General features: G+C 40.8%; 1 protein-coding gene across 1 annotated transcript in view; it reads left to right on the forward strand.

Moving 5' to 3' along the window:
• The window catches only part of pacrg (PARK2 co-regulated), a 125,598-nt gene that overhangs the window by 28,262 nt on the left and 80,986 nt on the right, over positions 1–16,350 (forward strand). Inside the window, exon 2 of the mRNA XM_046063160.1 lies at positions 12,627–12,798. Within this exon, the coding sequence (XP_045919116.1) occupies positions 12,627–12,798 (172 nt within the window). The remainder of the gene's footprint in view (positions 1–12,626; positions 12,799–16,350) is intronic.

Here is a 16,350-nt window from a genome sequence, read left to right on the forward strand (position 1 = left end):
GGGCAGTACCAGAGATCCCCACCCAGTGCCTCAGTCTGTCTAACATGATGTTGTGATCAATGGTGTCAAAAGCAGCGCTAAGGTCCAGGAGTACAAGGACTGAGCACATACCTTCATCAGCAGACATTAAAAGGTCATGCGGCGCACCTGCTGCTGTAAAGTAAATCATTGGTGGGAAAATCCAGAGGACGAGCTCTTTGTCTTGTCGTCATCTTTATAAAACGCACGGCTGATGAAAAAAGCCCTAAGTTATCTGTCATTCTGTGGGAAACACTGAAACGTTTGGCAAAATGTCAGCAAAGCCACTGTTAGCCAGTTATATCCACACAAAATCCCATATAAACACTAATGGAATCGAATTAGCTCATTTAAAAAGGAGCTATACATAGTTTGTATCTGGTTTCACTTGTTAATGAACTGTAACAAATAAGCTAATTTAGGATGTTTTTCTGATTTGAAGACTAGCAGCGGGGTTACCATCTTGGAATAATGCTTTCCTGTTGTTCCCCTTCTACCGATATTGAACGCAGCAGTAGAGAAAGGAACCACTGGGGAATCCTATGCAGAGGTTTTTTACACCTCTTCAATGTGAATCTGCTCATTGATTGGTCAGCTGATGTGATGGGACAGTAAGGGCAATTTACCAGGCTTCCCTTAACTGTTAATAATACTGCACATTCATAATAGTGCAAATTAGTCACAGTATCAACAGCGGCTTTAACATTATTCATGTTTAATCTGAATTATAAAACTAACTTTTTCATAAGCCAGAACACTGTTTTATTTTCTCTGTTTTTTGTTTAAAATAAAGCTTGCCTCATTCAGGGAAAATTTACAGCTATAGAGTGACAGTTATTTGCTTTAATATCAGCCTGAGACTGAAAGGGACATCAGATTTACTGCACCTGTAGTCCTTCACAAACTAATTTCACTAATTTAGTTTAGTTGCTCCCTCACATCAATCCAGCTCTTTCTGTTATAAACATATTTTATTGTTTATTTGTTATTTCTATCAGTCACATATGACGCTCTGACACAGCAATATATCTTTATTCAGTGTTGGAGCTGCAGTCATCAGGGGCCAGCTGTTTTCGCTTCTAAACTGTAAGTGAATTATTTTGAGATGTCTCATGATTAACTGGCGTCTGCTTAAAAAGGTAGCTGGATTGAGTGCCACGGTAAATACAATCCCTCTCTCCTTGCTTCTTCTTCCTAAGATGCGAGGAAGAGAAGCGAGGAGCCATGTTAACCAAATGGAAAGTACCCAGAGACGTCACACACTGCTCCATTAGGATCCCTCATGCACTGGGTGCCGGTTGCACTGGCAGGGCATCTGTCGCCCCGCATAAGCATAGACAGATTAACACAATGCTCAACATAGAAGCATGGAGGGCCACAGGAGGACGTGTCCCACAAACCCCACCTCTGTCTGTCATGTCCCCTGACACGACTGGCATCCTGAGTACCAGCGTTGGAAAGTAACTTAGTACAATGGTGACATACGTCTTTACATGAGTATTTCCAATTTATGGTACATTTATACTCCTATTCCACTTAATTCCAGAGGCAAATCTTTTTCTATGTACTCCACTAAATTTATCTGACAGCAATATCTGCTACATACCATTTGAGATTTCACAGAAAAACACATTTTAACCTTAAAAATAGCAAATGCTAAAGATTAAACCACAGACTGTATATAAGAAGTGGACGTAGTCACCGTGAGTTTGGCCCCATTAGGACGCCACCATGTTGATTTTTTGCGGCCAGTGGCCCCGGACATGACCATGTTTGGAAGAGACCATGGAGCCGTGTGGAGCTAGCTAGCTTGCTTATCTAGGTGCATCTGTAATTCACGTTAGCTGTCATTTTAACCGGGATGATTATTTTGTCTAGCAAAAAAACAGGCTTAAAATGAACAGCCAACTCCCAATAACCTTTTTCAACAGGGCTTGTTAAAGTTACACAGTGCCGTGGGTACAAGTCACACTAGCCTGTTTGACAGGTCGCCATGTTAATGACTTGTCAATCCCAGATACTCCTGCCCTGAAGCATACTCTTTATGGTTTCCACTAAATGGGACCATAATTTACTAAATGAAAAATCATGCTGTATAAAGAAGACATCAAACTAGCGACTGAGATCATAAACTCATTATGAAAGTGTTTACTGAGGTAATAAATCAGCTGAGAAGTAGGGTAATTTTACAATTATTTCTAATGGAGCTGAACTTTTTGCAACCAGAGGAGTCGTCCCCTGCTGGCCGTTCAGTAGAATGCAGGTTTAAGGGACTTCAGCGTTGGCCTCGCTTCTTCCCAATTTCAAATGTATAATGACTTAGCAGCTCCACTAAAGAGAGATTTCCTCTCTAAACTGCTCGGGTGAGCACTTTGAGGCTCAAAGATATGAAATTAGCAAATATTTCAGAAAAAAAACATATTAATACAAATTTATTAAGCAGATTTTTTGTTTTTTAAAACAACTTCTTCCCCAATAATCATCTCACAACCCCTCAGATTTATAATGTGACTCTTTGGAGGGGCCAAAACCCTAGCCAGGAAACCACTGCACTCAACTACTGAACTGTATATCAAGTACTTAAATATAACTCCACCTGAAACAGCTACAACAGTAAAATTCCACTTACGCACTCATGCATCAGTGTTGATGTTAAATACAAACATATCACACAGGTTCCAGCTTTACTTTTGACAGTTTAAGTACATTTTTCTGATTTAACTCTTGTACATTAACAGGAATGCAGGACTTTTACAAACTCTAATGGAGTAATTATACTGTGATATTGGTATTTTTACTTAAGTGATCTTAATAATTCTTCCACCGTTGCTGAGCACAACCGCTGATGGGCGGGATCCGACACCAACACCCACTGAGAACCAAATGTCAGTAAAATCTGTGTTTAGTGGATAAATCGGGTGACTGTCACCAACCATGCTGGACAGTAATATGTAAACGCCTTGGTTAAAAGGATTTCTGTTGTACTTCTTGATGAATTACAAGCTTGATGAAATTTGATCAAGATTTAAATTAACAACAAGAGAGAAAATTGGCAGGGTGAAATGTTTCAGTGGAAGATACATGGCTTGTTATTTACTGGTTGATAGAAATTAGTGTAGGCAGGTAATTTCTTTTTTTTGTATTTAGCAGATGTTAGAAGCTGAGTCGCACATTTAATTTCAGGGGACAGCAGTGCAGGTGGCCACAGCTCAGAGAGAGCACCTATGGGGTGAGAGATGTGCTTGACGCGAGTGCTGTGTCATGTTCAGAGATACGAGCGGCCAAAACACAGTCACAGAGCACGGCATTAACTTCTGCTAATCCGCAACTACAGACCGGGGTCTTTGTCAGCACGGCAGCTTTAGAGCTTGACTGTAAACAGTGAAGCGTAAAAAAAAGCAGGGGATCATGTCGCTTGATAAGAGGTCAGAGGTTTTGCACGAGCACACAGGCCGCTGCAGAACATGAACAAGTCAAAAGAGGCAAAACTGCAGGCTCCCAAAGTAGGACCCCTCTGCAGGGGTGTTTGGTTCATCCAACAGGAGGAAGAATGACGGATTTTTCCCTGGTAAAAAGGGAGACAGAGGTGGGATAAAGCCTGAACAGTCTTGACTGTTGTCCCAGCTAAAGATAACAGATGAACTGGGCTCTTGCTGTCTGAGGCATTCAGCTGTGCAACTTCCTGCTTTTAAATCACTTCTTTTTTGTATCTTATTTTAATATCTTTATTTGTTGGATTTTATTTAACTGAGGTGCTGATTTTCTTTAAATTTGTTTTATGGGCTTTCTGTTAACAAAGCACATAGTAATGTTTCAAAAAGTGCTATATACACAAGATATATTATTATTACTGTAAAGCTTCCCAATTAGGGCTAGACTACAAACCAAATATAGTGAAGTACTCACATTGGCACATCTCTTGCAGATTTAAATTTATGGTGTCCGGAAAGACATATTTGTCTTTGCACAGTTTCATTCACCTGCATTGTGTTAAAGTGGAGTTAGAAACTGGAAACATAAAAACAAAACTATATCTGCATTTTATCTAGCTTTGCAGATGACTTTTTCTGAATTTGCGTGACCTTAAAAAAAAAAAAGTTCCGTTCACTCATGTAGGTAAAACATAAAGCAAACTATGTTCCTGTCATGGTCTGCTGAAGTGAAACTGCTGCTAGCGCACAAATCATAAACAGGAAATCCATTTGTTTAAGTAACACCCAGGGGGCCTCAAAGAAAGAATATCTTTAAAGTTTACTTCAGCTTCTGTATGTATTGCTCTTGTTGTTCAAGAGTCATGCACTAACCCCCCTGACCTTATCTCATGTCTCACCAGGTTGTTTTTCACCTGGACGGTGAACTGTGGGTTTGAGAAGGATCGGGGGGCAGCATCGTGCAACCTGCTCACTAAAGTCCGGGCATCAGCTTCTCGCAGCTTTCTAGCCGCGCTGCTGCGGCCCTGCATCCGCAAACTCACTTCCTGCTGAGTCAGCATCATTAACAGCTTATTTGGGTTTTTTTTTCCTTTCTTGCTTGATGTGTTTCTTAACACAGGATGCCAGCTGTATTTCATAAGATGGGTCTGTTCCTACTCGGCTGTGACTACATGTCCGCATTTGCTTCTCTCCCTCTCTCTGCAGGGAGGAAGTCAAGAACGCATATAATCGTGTGTTTATATGACAGAGCAGTTCTGTTGTTCCTGTATACATCATCACCCCCCCCCCCCCAAACTTACATTTTTTACTTGCTATACATTTAGCAGTGAGAAAAAACAGACACTGGCTGGCCAGCAATTTTGTGCTTGCTGAGGAAGTTTTGCCTCCCTGTAGAGGAAAAGATAAAATACACACTACTTTTCTTTTTTCATGTGGACTTGACTGACCATGTTTAGACCCCCGCATCGTCTTCCCTTTCTATTGTACAAACATCATTGATCACATCAATGTAAAATAAAATAGGGAAAAAGAAAATCAGCTTGCAGGCATTTGTACTTTTCTCAGTGTACACAAATGTTGACTCTGCAGGAATCTCCTTACTACAGTGTCATCTGTAGACCATCATGATGCTCAGACCATATTTACAGCTTATTAATACCCTATACAGGAAAGCTTTTACAGGCTGGCTCCATCATCCTCACTATTTCTGCTGTCTAGACAGACATCCTGCCCAGAGTTGAGGATGCTGCCTCTCTAATTGCCCCTTCATTACTGGACTGCAAGACAAAGGGGGGTGGGGGTGGGGGGGGGGGGGCAGCACTTCATTTACTACAGTCACGGCGCATTCACGCAGCAGAAAGATTAATTAGCCGCATGTTGTGATTATTTTCATGTCATCCACTGACTCTGCACGCCTGGACAGAGGAGTGGCATTTTTATTCTGGCCAGACCGGCACCACCAGCAATTATTCACTAGCTACAGAGGGGGTGGGGAGGCTGAGGTGCATCCCTTTTCATGGGTAGCCTACAGCTCTGCCTTTTCTGCTCACTAAGCATGTGAGGAGATAATACCACATATGTAGGGTTATTGTAATTTAAAATGGACGCGATACGATGCCAGCAGTGACCCAACTATACAATAACGTTACATGCTGCTGATGGTGGTGACTTCCGTGTGAACAGCTGAATAACATTTACATGAACACGGCATTCATTCCGCATACCTGTAAAGTGCTGCAGCGTCGTGCCTTGCACCCAAAGGCTCAGCACTTGCTGCACCGACAGATTAACAGAATAATCCCTGTTCGTTGTCATGTTTCTGCCGCCGCCGCCCGGGTTCGCACCCCTCTTTATCGAATAGCTGTACTTGGCTTTAGACGAAGGCATGGAGGAGACCGGGGTGGCATGGGATGTGAAGCGGCTCTCCCCGGCGCGGCTCGCCTCTACCGGTGCCTCTGCTTCGGCTTGACGTCCGTCTCCGCTCCGGGAAGGGAAGGGCCGCTGACTGGTCGGTTCATCCTCGGTGGTATCGGCGGCGGCTGTGTGGAGGCCATGATGGGGATGGCAGCGGGAGCAGCGCAGGCAGACGCACGGTCGGCTCGTCCTACATCGGCTAGCCCTGCTACATAACCCTTAAAGGGCCAGTCCCCTGCTTTGTGAAGGGGGGGGGGGGGGGGTTACAACAGTTTACGTTGACACATCCCCGGGACACTGACGTCTCTTCATGAATGGGGGGCAAAAGAGAGGACAGTAAAAAATCGTTACGTAGAAACGCAGCAACGTAATCACAGCACATTTGGATCGATATAAATAAAATACTACTTATCTTCATTAAAACACGGTTATGTTTATACCTTGGGTTGCAACTTGCTAAAAAAAAAAGAAAAAAGAAAGTTTCCTGATTTAAATGTATAAATTTTTATTGTTATACCACCTTCAGGTGTCTGTTGACCAACAGCCAAACAATGTGGTTGCTAAGCGACAGACAAGAACCGTTATGGGCCACGAGCTTTTTCAACGGCATCGAACATGACTCTGCCAATCAGAGCCAAGGACCACAACTGTAGGCGATATATAAAAATATATATTTATACACATAAACACTTGTAACGTTTATTATGTGTATTGATTTGTTTTATTAAACGAAGTCTACATCAAAATCAAATGACGTTCAGTGCACGCTACTACCGGGGCGTTGCACATGAGGATGGATGCAGGAGCTCTCCTTGGTGCTGATTGGCTCCTGCCACGTCACCCCAAAACGCCTGATATAGTAAATAATATGATGGGATGGATGTGAGTAAGGCACAAAGCAAGGGTGAGTCTTTTAGTGACAGGGAAAACAATTTACCAGTGGTTTAAATTTTAGTAGAATTTAGCCTAATTGTTGAAATGAATCCAAACTTTAAGCTCAGGTGGACTAGAATATACAGTAGACCTCAAGACAAACAGTGAGAATTGGATTGCTCTATCATCCCCCAGTAGGATAAAGAATCTGAGAACATATGAAAGCCATTTTACAATAGTGTAAAGATTTCCACTTGTCTGACATCTTATTCTCACACATGGTTGAGCGTCACAGGAAAAAGAAAATGTGGGAAGGCAGGGAGGGAACCTGAGTGTGATATAGACACCGAATGTTCTGGTACATTTCTCTAAGGAGTGCAGTATTTTAAGAAGTGTCCCAGTTCAGAGGTATGGGGGTGAGGAAACGCCTGACATTTGACATTTCGAGTCTGTATGAATTTTCTCCAAATGCAAAAGTTAAAGGAGGGTTTTATTAGGCTGCTGGTTCATTAGGGAATTCATGCACACTCACATTTCCCTATAAGCTTAACTATTGTTGTTAGAGAGGCAATAACCTATCTAGAGAAACATTTACAATTTAACAGCAAGCTGCAGAAGGTTGTTGTTTAAGGAAGATACCAGTGACTTTTTGCTCCTTAAACTCTGTAACGCATCTGTCCTACATGCCATGGGCAGCCATTATCTTCCATTCATCTGTTTTAATATATTTTTGTTTATGAAAAACAAAAAAAATCATTTAGCAAACTTGTTGTGAGTTATGGAATGGATTACAGAACTCAAGTCTGCTGATTAATTTTCATACTTAAGTTGAATAAAACAATTCTTGTATAGGTAGAAAATGCATTTAAATAAAAACACAGCAGAAAGTTTGAGAACCACAGCAATTACAGTGTTCCACTTTAAAAAAGGACCCCTAAAATGACAACGAAGTCCCATGGTCCCCTATTTGATTTTTGCTTTTAGATGTTTTATTATCCTACAGAAAGTCACCAGACCTAATTTTAAGAACTGATGTACTGTAGTGAGATTTGTGGTAAATTGGCTAAATCACAAAAAAGTACAACACAATCCTGTGTACATGCTTGTATCTCATGTAATAATAAATAATAAATTTGTAGAGCACTTTTGAAAAACAAGTTACAAAGTGCTTCAGCAAGTGCAAAAACAATACAATACCCAAAAGACAATATAAGCAAGAAAACATTGAAAAGACTGAAATACACGTTTAAGATAAATATAAAATAAGTAAAATAGAATAAAATAAAAGGGATAAATTAAAGTCAAATAAGATCGGGAAAGGCTCTCCTATAAAAGTATGTTTTAAGAAGGGACTTAAGAGTTCACTGACTCAGCCGACCTGATTTCCTCAGGCAGGCTGTTCCAGAGCCTCGGGGCCCTGACAGCAAACGCTCTGTCCCCTTTAGTTTTCAGTCGAGACTCTGGAACAGACAACAGACCTCTGCCCGAGGATCTCAAGGTACGTGCTGGTGCGTATGGGACTAAAAGGTCATAAATATGACAAGGCGAGAGGCCATGAAGAGCTTTAAAAGTGATCAATAAAATTTAAGGCAATTCTAAAACATACTGGGAGCCAGTGTAATGAAGCTAAAATAGGAGTAATGTGGTCATATTTCTTTGTTCTGGTTAATAGCCTGGCAGCTGAGTTCTGGACAGTCTGGAGTCGGTCAGTAGATTTTTGGGTTAAACAAGTGAAAAGGCTGTTGCAATAATCCAGGCGTGATGAGATGAAGGCGTGTAAAATGGTCTCTGTGTCCTTAAAAGTTAACATAGAAATATAGCAAAAATTCGATCTAAGTTGATAAAAACATGATTGAACAAGCTTTGTGGTGTGCTGCTCGAAATTTAAATCAAACCAGACACCAAGGTTCTTTGCAACAGGCTTAATGTGATTTACTAGGGAACCAGCAGATGGCAGTATTTGTTTTGCCATCTGCTGGGACCCGATGACCAGGAGTTCTGTTTTGTCTGAGTTCAGCTGGAGGAAATTATTTGACATCCATTTTTTAACTTCACAAAGGCAGTTGTTAAGTGAACTCAGCATTCCAGGGTCTGTGGATCTGACGGGCAAGTACATTTGTGTGTCATCAGCATAAATATGAAAAGAAATGCCATGTTTATGGATAATATGTCCAAGGGGAAGCAGATACAAGGAAAACAAAATGGGTCCTAAGACCGACCCCTGAGGCACACCATATTTAACTGGACAGAACGAAGAGACATAGTTGTTTACAGACACGCAAAACTTCCTATTTGACAGGTAGGATGAAAACCATTCTAGGGCAGTACCAGAGATCCCCACCCAGTGCCTCAGTCTGTCTAACATGATGTTGTGATCAATGGTGTCAAAAGCAGCGCTAAGGTCCAAGAGTACCAGGACTGAGCACATACCTTCATCAGCAGACATTAAAAGGTCATTGGTGACTTTAAGCAGGGCAGTCTCAGTGCTGTGGTACTTCCTGAAACCAGACTGAAACTTTTCAAATAATTCATTTTCTTCCAGTAGAGAGAGCAGCTGTTTGGACACAATTCTTTCTAAAATCTTTGCAATAAAGGCAGTTTTGAAATTGGTCTAAAATTATGTGGGAGGGAGGGATCTAAACCAGGTTTCTTTAAAAGTGGATTCACGCAAGCCATTTTAAAATAATCAGGGACACAACCAGTAGATAGGGAGCTGTGAAAAACAGAGATCAAATGGGGCCCAACAGAATCCATTACTTTCAGTAAAAACTTTATAGGTATTACATCAAGTGGGCTGGAAGACACTCTCATTTGTGATACTGTTTTTAAAAGCTCAGACAAGTCGATGGGATTAAACTGGTTAAAACTCTCTTGTTGCTGGTGAGGGACCTCTGAGTAAGAAGCCGTGGGGGTAATCGAGGCTCTGATTGACACCACCTTATTGGTAAAATAAGATAAAAACAATTCACAGTCATCCTTACTTCCAGCTGAGGCACAAGGAGGGGTTGGGTTTACCAGCTGATCCACAGTCTTAAACAGAAACCTGGGATTGTGTTTATGTCTAGTAATGAGTTCAGAAAAATAGTGTGTTTTCGCATCCTTAACCATGTTATTGTAGTTAATTAATAAATCCTTCAGACTGAGATATTGGACTTGGAGACTGGATTTTTTTCCATTTGCACTCTGCTTTCCTGCATTCCCTTTTTAGGCTGCAAATGCTGTCATTTATCCAGGGTTGCTTACTAGCTTTAGACGTAGGCCTAACCTTTAGAGGAGCAGTAATATTTCGTAACAACAAGCAGATATGATTGAAGTGATTAAAGTAGGTGAAATTGCGTCTCTGCCTAAATGTGTGACCTGATAATCTATTGACAGTGTTAAAAAATAGAAATAGAACTCTGTGCTCATTAAGTTCAAGATATAGCTTTTTATACATTTCTCTTTTTTTAAATAATGTCTTTATATTAGTTGCAAAGTTAAGTGTATTTATGTTTTAGTTTGATAAATAAGTACAGTCTGTATTTTCTTTAATAGATTATCTAAATTGTAGTAAAGTAATTTTATTGAATATGTTACTTAACAGGCGCTGGATGGATGGATGTTACTTAACAGTATTTTTTTTAAAGTCAGCTAACAAATATTTTGTAAGTATCTAAGTCTCAGTCTTTTTGTTTCAGACCATTTAAATTTGATTATTAATTGCTGTGGAGATGTAAAAAATTTCAACAAATATAACAAAAAAAGCTTCTGAAATACTGCAGCTTTAATTCATGTTGATGTAAGCATGATGTTTTGTAAAAGGCAACACTGCAAGCTTTCTGTAAAAACGGTGATGCTCACTTTAAGAGAAATAAGTCTCTTGTGTGCATTGAGCTGAATTTGTGAAAATGTGAGCTTCTGTCTAATATGTATATGACGAATGTCGAATGACGAGTGTGTGTGTTGTGATAACACAACACACACACACATTAGATTATGTTAACACACATACCCTACAATATAACATGCCAGAACAGTGTTATACAATGGTTCTTCAATTTCAATTTCTTAACCCGCAATTTTAACTTACTGAAATAATGTATGTATAATCAAATAGATCAATAATATTTCTAATGTAGATACGTCTTTCTAGCATTATATGAATCATATAATTAACTATTTACATGACATCAATCCTGCACACTGTCCAGTTTAAGATCATCAAAAATAAAGAATATTAAATTGATGTTAGGAGTCAGAATTGGTTAAGATGTTCTGGGATTGGCTTTGTGTATACTTATTGTGGCCAAAGAAAAAGCAGTGTTTGGCATGACGTGTGCCACTGACTGCCACTGGCAAGCAAGCCATGCTGTGCGTTAGTTTCATCTCGCCTCTCCTCACCCTCTCTACCACTTTATCCCCCCCTCTTCTCTGTGGGCTCATGTTTGCTTTTGTTCTCTTCTCAAGTCCGCCTGACTCACAATGATGATCTTGACCAAGCGCAAGGAAAGGTCAAGGTTGGCCGGCAAATTGCCTCAAAGCAATCAGCCTTGTCTCTCTGCGCTAACAGTGTGAGCTCTCTGTCTCTGTCGCCATCTTGCCATCTCTCCCATCTCTCCCATCTTTTTTCTCTGTTTTTTTTTCTGTCTCTGGGTTTACCCAAGGGTGGGGGGGGGGGGGGCTGCTTTGAAGTCTCAGCTCTGACCGGCGGCTGAGCTAGGTCTGGGGACTTGAAAGCACAGAGTGTCACTGCCTGGGTGACATTTCAGCACAGACCAGCGTGACCCAGCAGGGTGCTTGTGTACGTGTGTTTGTGTGTGTGTATATATGTGTGTGTGTGTGGACAAGAGAGTGTCTCCTTATGGCCTCTGCTGTCCTTAAGGACTGCTGGCTACTGGGGGCTATTTGCCTCTGCACCAAAGGGATTACCTTTCATTACATAAAAAACAGAATCACCCATTCAACCTCTAACCCCCTCGCTCAACAACAGTGCCACTGGGATGCGGTCCTATAGCTGATACTCCTGTTATAAATACGCACTCAGTAACTAGATCTAGTACAGTTAGATATTACATAAGCCATGACTACATGTAACGTTTTATATCATTTTCAGCACTCACACATGCGCACACAAGGCTCAAGGACAGCCTCCTTTGGGTAGGCTGCTGGTTTCAGCCCAGTGTGCCTGAGTGGCTTCACTCTGATGGCTTCACACACATGAAAGACTTCACTGTAATGTGTCACACAGTACCCACACACTCAGCCAAAGAACATCAAAGGCTGTAGTTGGACGAATGTCTTCATCTATCGCCCGATAGTGTGTGTGTCTCCGTCTGTCCTCTAAACGGTGTAAACAGGTGTTAACATGTCAGCCCACAAGATGCCACATGCCGCTGTGTCATGAGCTCCTGAGCAGCTGTCCCCCACCGTTAGCGTGTGTGTGTGTGTGTATGTGTGAGCATATGTATATATGTGTTTACTATAAGCGTTATAAATGGCTGTGAGAGGAGCTTTAGCCTTACATATCGTGCAAAGCCAAGGATAAACAAAGAGAAGAGCAAAGGATGAAAGGGAGCTTTATGCCAATAACTGATTTCCTCAAGAACGCTTGAAATTTTTATCTGCTGTATTTCTCACTGTGCATTTGTGTTTTCTTTGTATGTTTTTGTGCACAGGTACAGGTGGGAATCTGAGTGAGCCTGAAGGCTAAGTGGGCAGGGAAGGGAAGGCACAACACAAAAAACAAAAAAAAAGTTCATCCCTGCTGCTAGCTAACACTTCTGTCAATAGCTGTATGTTCCTACAAATCCTTGAGCAAAGGACAGAAACTCCACCTCCTCTGTCTTTTATCTGTCCCTCTGGATTAAAGATGCAGTTGGTAATGCCTGTAATGGAAATGTCTGTCCTCAGGTGGAGATTGAAAAGCTGGACTACCACCACTACCTGCCTCTGTTCTTTGATGGCTTATGTGAGACTGTTCATCCGTACGAGTTCTTCGCCCGCCAGGGAGTCCATGACATGCTGGAGCACGGAGGCCCCAAGATCCAGCCTGTCATTCCCCAGCTCATCATCCCCATCAAGAGTAGGTCTGGGAGTGTGTCTGCTCTCATAGTTTACAAATCACACACAAAACTCTGCTCCTTTCCAAAGCGACCCTGTGTGTGTTGATGTCATTTTTACCTTCACTGTGTTCCCCTGACACTTATTAAAGAAATGTGGTTAACTCAAAACTAAAGAAATACCATACATATTGCTGGTATTGTGTCAGCTTAAATGCAATTAGAGTGTTGTTAAAAATGTTCCCATAACGCTCCAAAGAAGGTTAAGATCATAACCATGAAGTTATGAAGTGAAGAAGAGAAAGGGATCAAAAGACACAATTTGTGCGTTTGAAATATGTTCAACTTGATATTATTTTTCAGTTCTAAAAAATATAGTGTATTCACATCCCACATTCACAAATATATAGTATTATCACAGCAATTTGGAACTATTCAATTAACTTTGGCAGCAAAATGGCACTACTCATTTGCATTAGTTTAACAGGCCTTTCTATAAGTAAATGTTATTATTATTCTATGAGTGATTGACAGCCAAGTAATCTTCTCAGTTAGAGTTTAATTGCAGCCTTAATAAATATTTTTGCATGTCATTACTTTATTATTTACTATTTTGGTGACAGCACCATTATAGTTGCTGTTTGCCGATCTCAGACAAATCCCGAGTCTAGAAGACATTCCTATATACTTGTAGTGTAACTGGCTGCAGCCTTAGCAGGTTGGAGACACATATTAAATAAAAAGTCTAGTGTGGATGGTAGGAAATCTAATATTAGATAACTCAACAGTCCTTCTTTGTAATTTTCTCAGAATTGACCAAGCTAAAAAATACTTGAGAATATATTCAAATAAAATTCTTATTTTATTTATTGACACATTTTTTTAAATAATTTCACACAATGACACTCTCAAACCTCTGTCAGACAATATTGCAGCAATGGAGTGCAACCAAAATAGAACAACATGCTTTACTAGGAATAGAGTCACCTGTCTTACACAGTTGCGCTACAACAGATTCTAACATTACCATACAACCAATCCTGTGACAAGTCCTAATTTGGTTTCACAGTCATACTGTTCCTATTATTACATTAACCCGCAGGGCGAAGCGTCCTTATTTTTGAATTTGCCGGAAGACGTTCGCTCTGAAAGCATGCCTGATAATCTGCCATGTGCAACGCGGTGACATGCTACATTCAAGTGTGTCATAGTGTTGTGCCTCCTTACCTTTCCGCGTTGACACTTTTCCTTGGAAGCATGCACGCGCACACACTGAAACACACAAGTTGGCAGATGGAGGTGGAAGGAAAGGTCATATCTCAGAGTGGAGTGGTCTGTGACTTCAAAAATAGACATCACAATTCACAGTAATGTGGGCAGGAAAGGTTTCTTGTGTGGTGAACACGAGGAGGTTACATAGAAGATAGAGGATAGCATATTGGTAGGACTTTTGTTGAAAAATTTTAGCACAGACACACAGTCTCTCTCTAACACACATACACACTCACACTGTCTTTTGTTTGGCGCCGCTGCCAAGTGGAGTGTCGGTTTCAAAGTGGGAGTCTTTAAGTGGCGCCCAGTAAGCCTGGGATAGTGTTCATGTCATGGGCAGTTGGCTGGTGGTGTGTGTATGTGTATGTGAAGTGTGTTCCCTGTTTATTTGTGGGTGTTGGACATCTGTGGAGGCAGAGGGGCGTAACGGCCAACAATAGGCAGAACTGTTGGAGACACCGTGACAGACTGACCCTGGCACAAAATCTGTTACCACACTACACACTGCACTGAACGCGCACACGCACACGCACACGCACACGCACACACACACACACACACACACACACACACACACATATATATATACACATCTGCAAGGTCTTACACATCTCACATTGTCTGACATACCAAGTTTTGTTTTTCCATGATTGTTACAATTTTTTTGTCTACAGTATTATTCACTTGTCTACTTTGTTTTCTAAATGATGGAAAAAGCACCAATTTAGTAAAATAAAATCCATTGAATACATTTAAACTTGATCATTTTTATGCCATACACCATGCACTATGTTGTTTCACTGATAGTTTAATATTTGCCTAATGCCCATTTTGCCTTTTTATCAAGAGGTACCCACGTTATACAGCTCAACAGTGACTGCCCATTCTTATAAAAAGAGTTTTAAGCATGGAACGAAGCCAAACAACTACAAGATGAATCGTGAGCATAAAACATTTGATTCGGAACAAAAAAATCGTAATTAGCGCAAGGAAAAAAAGGTACTGTGTAAATAATTATTTTAAGAGTGAAGGAACTACTCATCCCATAACCATTGGGAATACCTTGCCAATGACTTCCAACCTAACGATAGTAGTGTGCTAGTAGTTTGTATTGTGTTAATAGTTTGTGTTGTGTGAGTACATAAATAGTGTCATGATTAGTAGCTAATGTTAGCTACTTAACTGGCCGGCAAAACTCACCACAAACCTGTGTGTTTTGTCTTTCATAATGGCCCTGTCAGAATCCACAAGCTGGCCCTCACAAACGCTGACTTGTAGTGATTCTGTAAAAAAAAAATAGCATGTCAGAAAGGGAAATCATGGCTCACCGGTGTTCACCGGTAGCAGTAATTCACTTGCAAAACCTGTTTTAAGTTCTAAGTATTTTAATAAAGTTGTTTTTTTTTTAAACGTAAGTAGCCGTTCACGTTCAGAGGTGCTGTGGGTAGAGTAGTACTTCTCCATCAAACATGTTTTTCTTAAAATAAGGTTGGTATCATTCGGACATTCAGTTTCTCCTGGACCATATACCATCGTTTTCTTAATCTCATAGCTAGTGGTAAGTCTACCCTGGATGGTTACAGTATTATTTATAATAATCAAAACCCTCGATTCAGACTATGAATGGGATTACAGAGCCTCACTGTTAGCTCTAAATGCTAACTTAGACAGTAGTTAGTTTATAAATTCATACCCTTCAGCAGTTTTGGTCAGTTGCCTTTGGGAGGCCAGACCAAAGGTGATGGCTATGCTCCTCATGAAAAAACACATTTGCACTGATAATGGAATTTTAAATGGCCTCCACCTTATTAACTTCTTGGTTTATTAAAAATCAGGCCTGTTTCGCCATCCACAAGGCAAAGCCGCCAGTCCGTGTCTCTGTTGCAGATTAATTACTTTTCTATGGAGCAGGGAAGAAGAAGGGATGGCGGAAAGAGGAAGAAAGTAAAAAGCCGTCTGCAGTCTAAAATGGCGAGATATATATTTTTCTCCTCTGACGTTAATACATCTTCAGTGTGGCTGGCAGGCTCTTATCTGCAGAGCGACTGAGTCACGTCAGGCCCTGGTGAATTTTGATGATGACTGCAGGTCACCCAGTGAGAATACACAATGAAGAAGGCTCTGGCTGACATTATACTCCAAGGCCCTGTCCTCTGTGACTTAAAGACTGAACTCTTTACCACTGTACACCCTGTGCCTTTCACCCCATGTTGGAAAGACTACATTATTTGAGAACATTGCATAGTTTATTTAATACATCTTTGTGGTTTTGCTGAAATTTAGGTGTGTTTTTTCTCCCAAAA

This window comes from Micropterus dolomieu, linkage group LG11 (genome assembly GCF_021292245.1).
Source record: "Micropterus dolomieu isolate WLL.071019.BEF.003 ecotype Adirondacks linkage group LG11, ASM2129224v1, whole genome shotgun sequence".
NCBI classification, from domain to species: Eukaryota; Metazoa; Chordata; class Actinopteri; order Centrarchiformes; family Centrarchidae; genus Micropterus; species Micropterus dolomieu.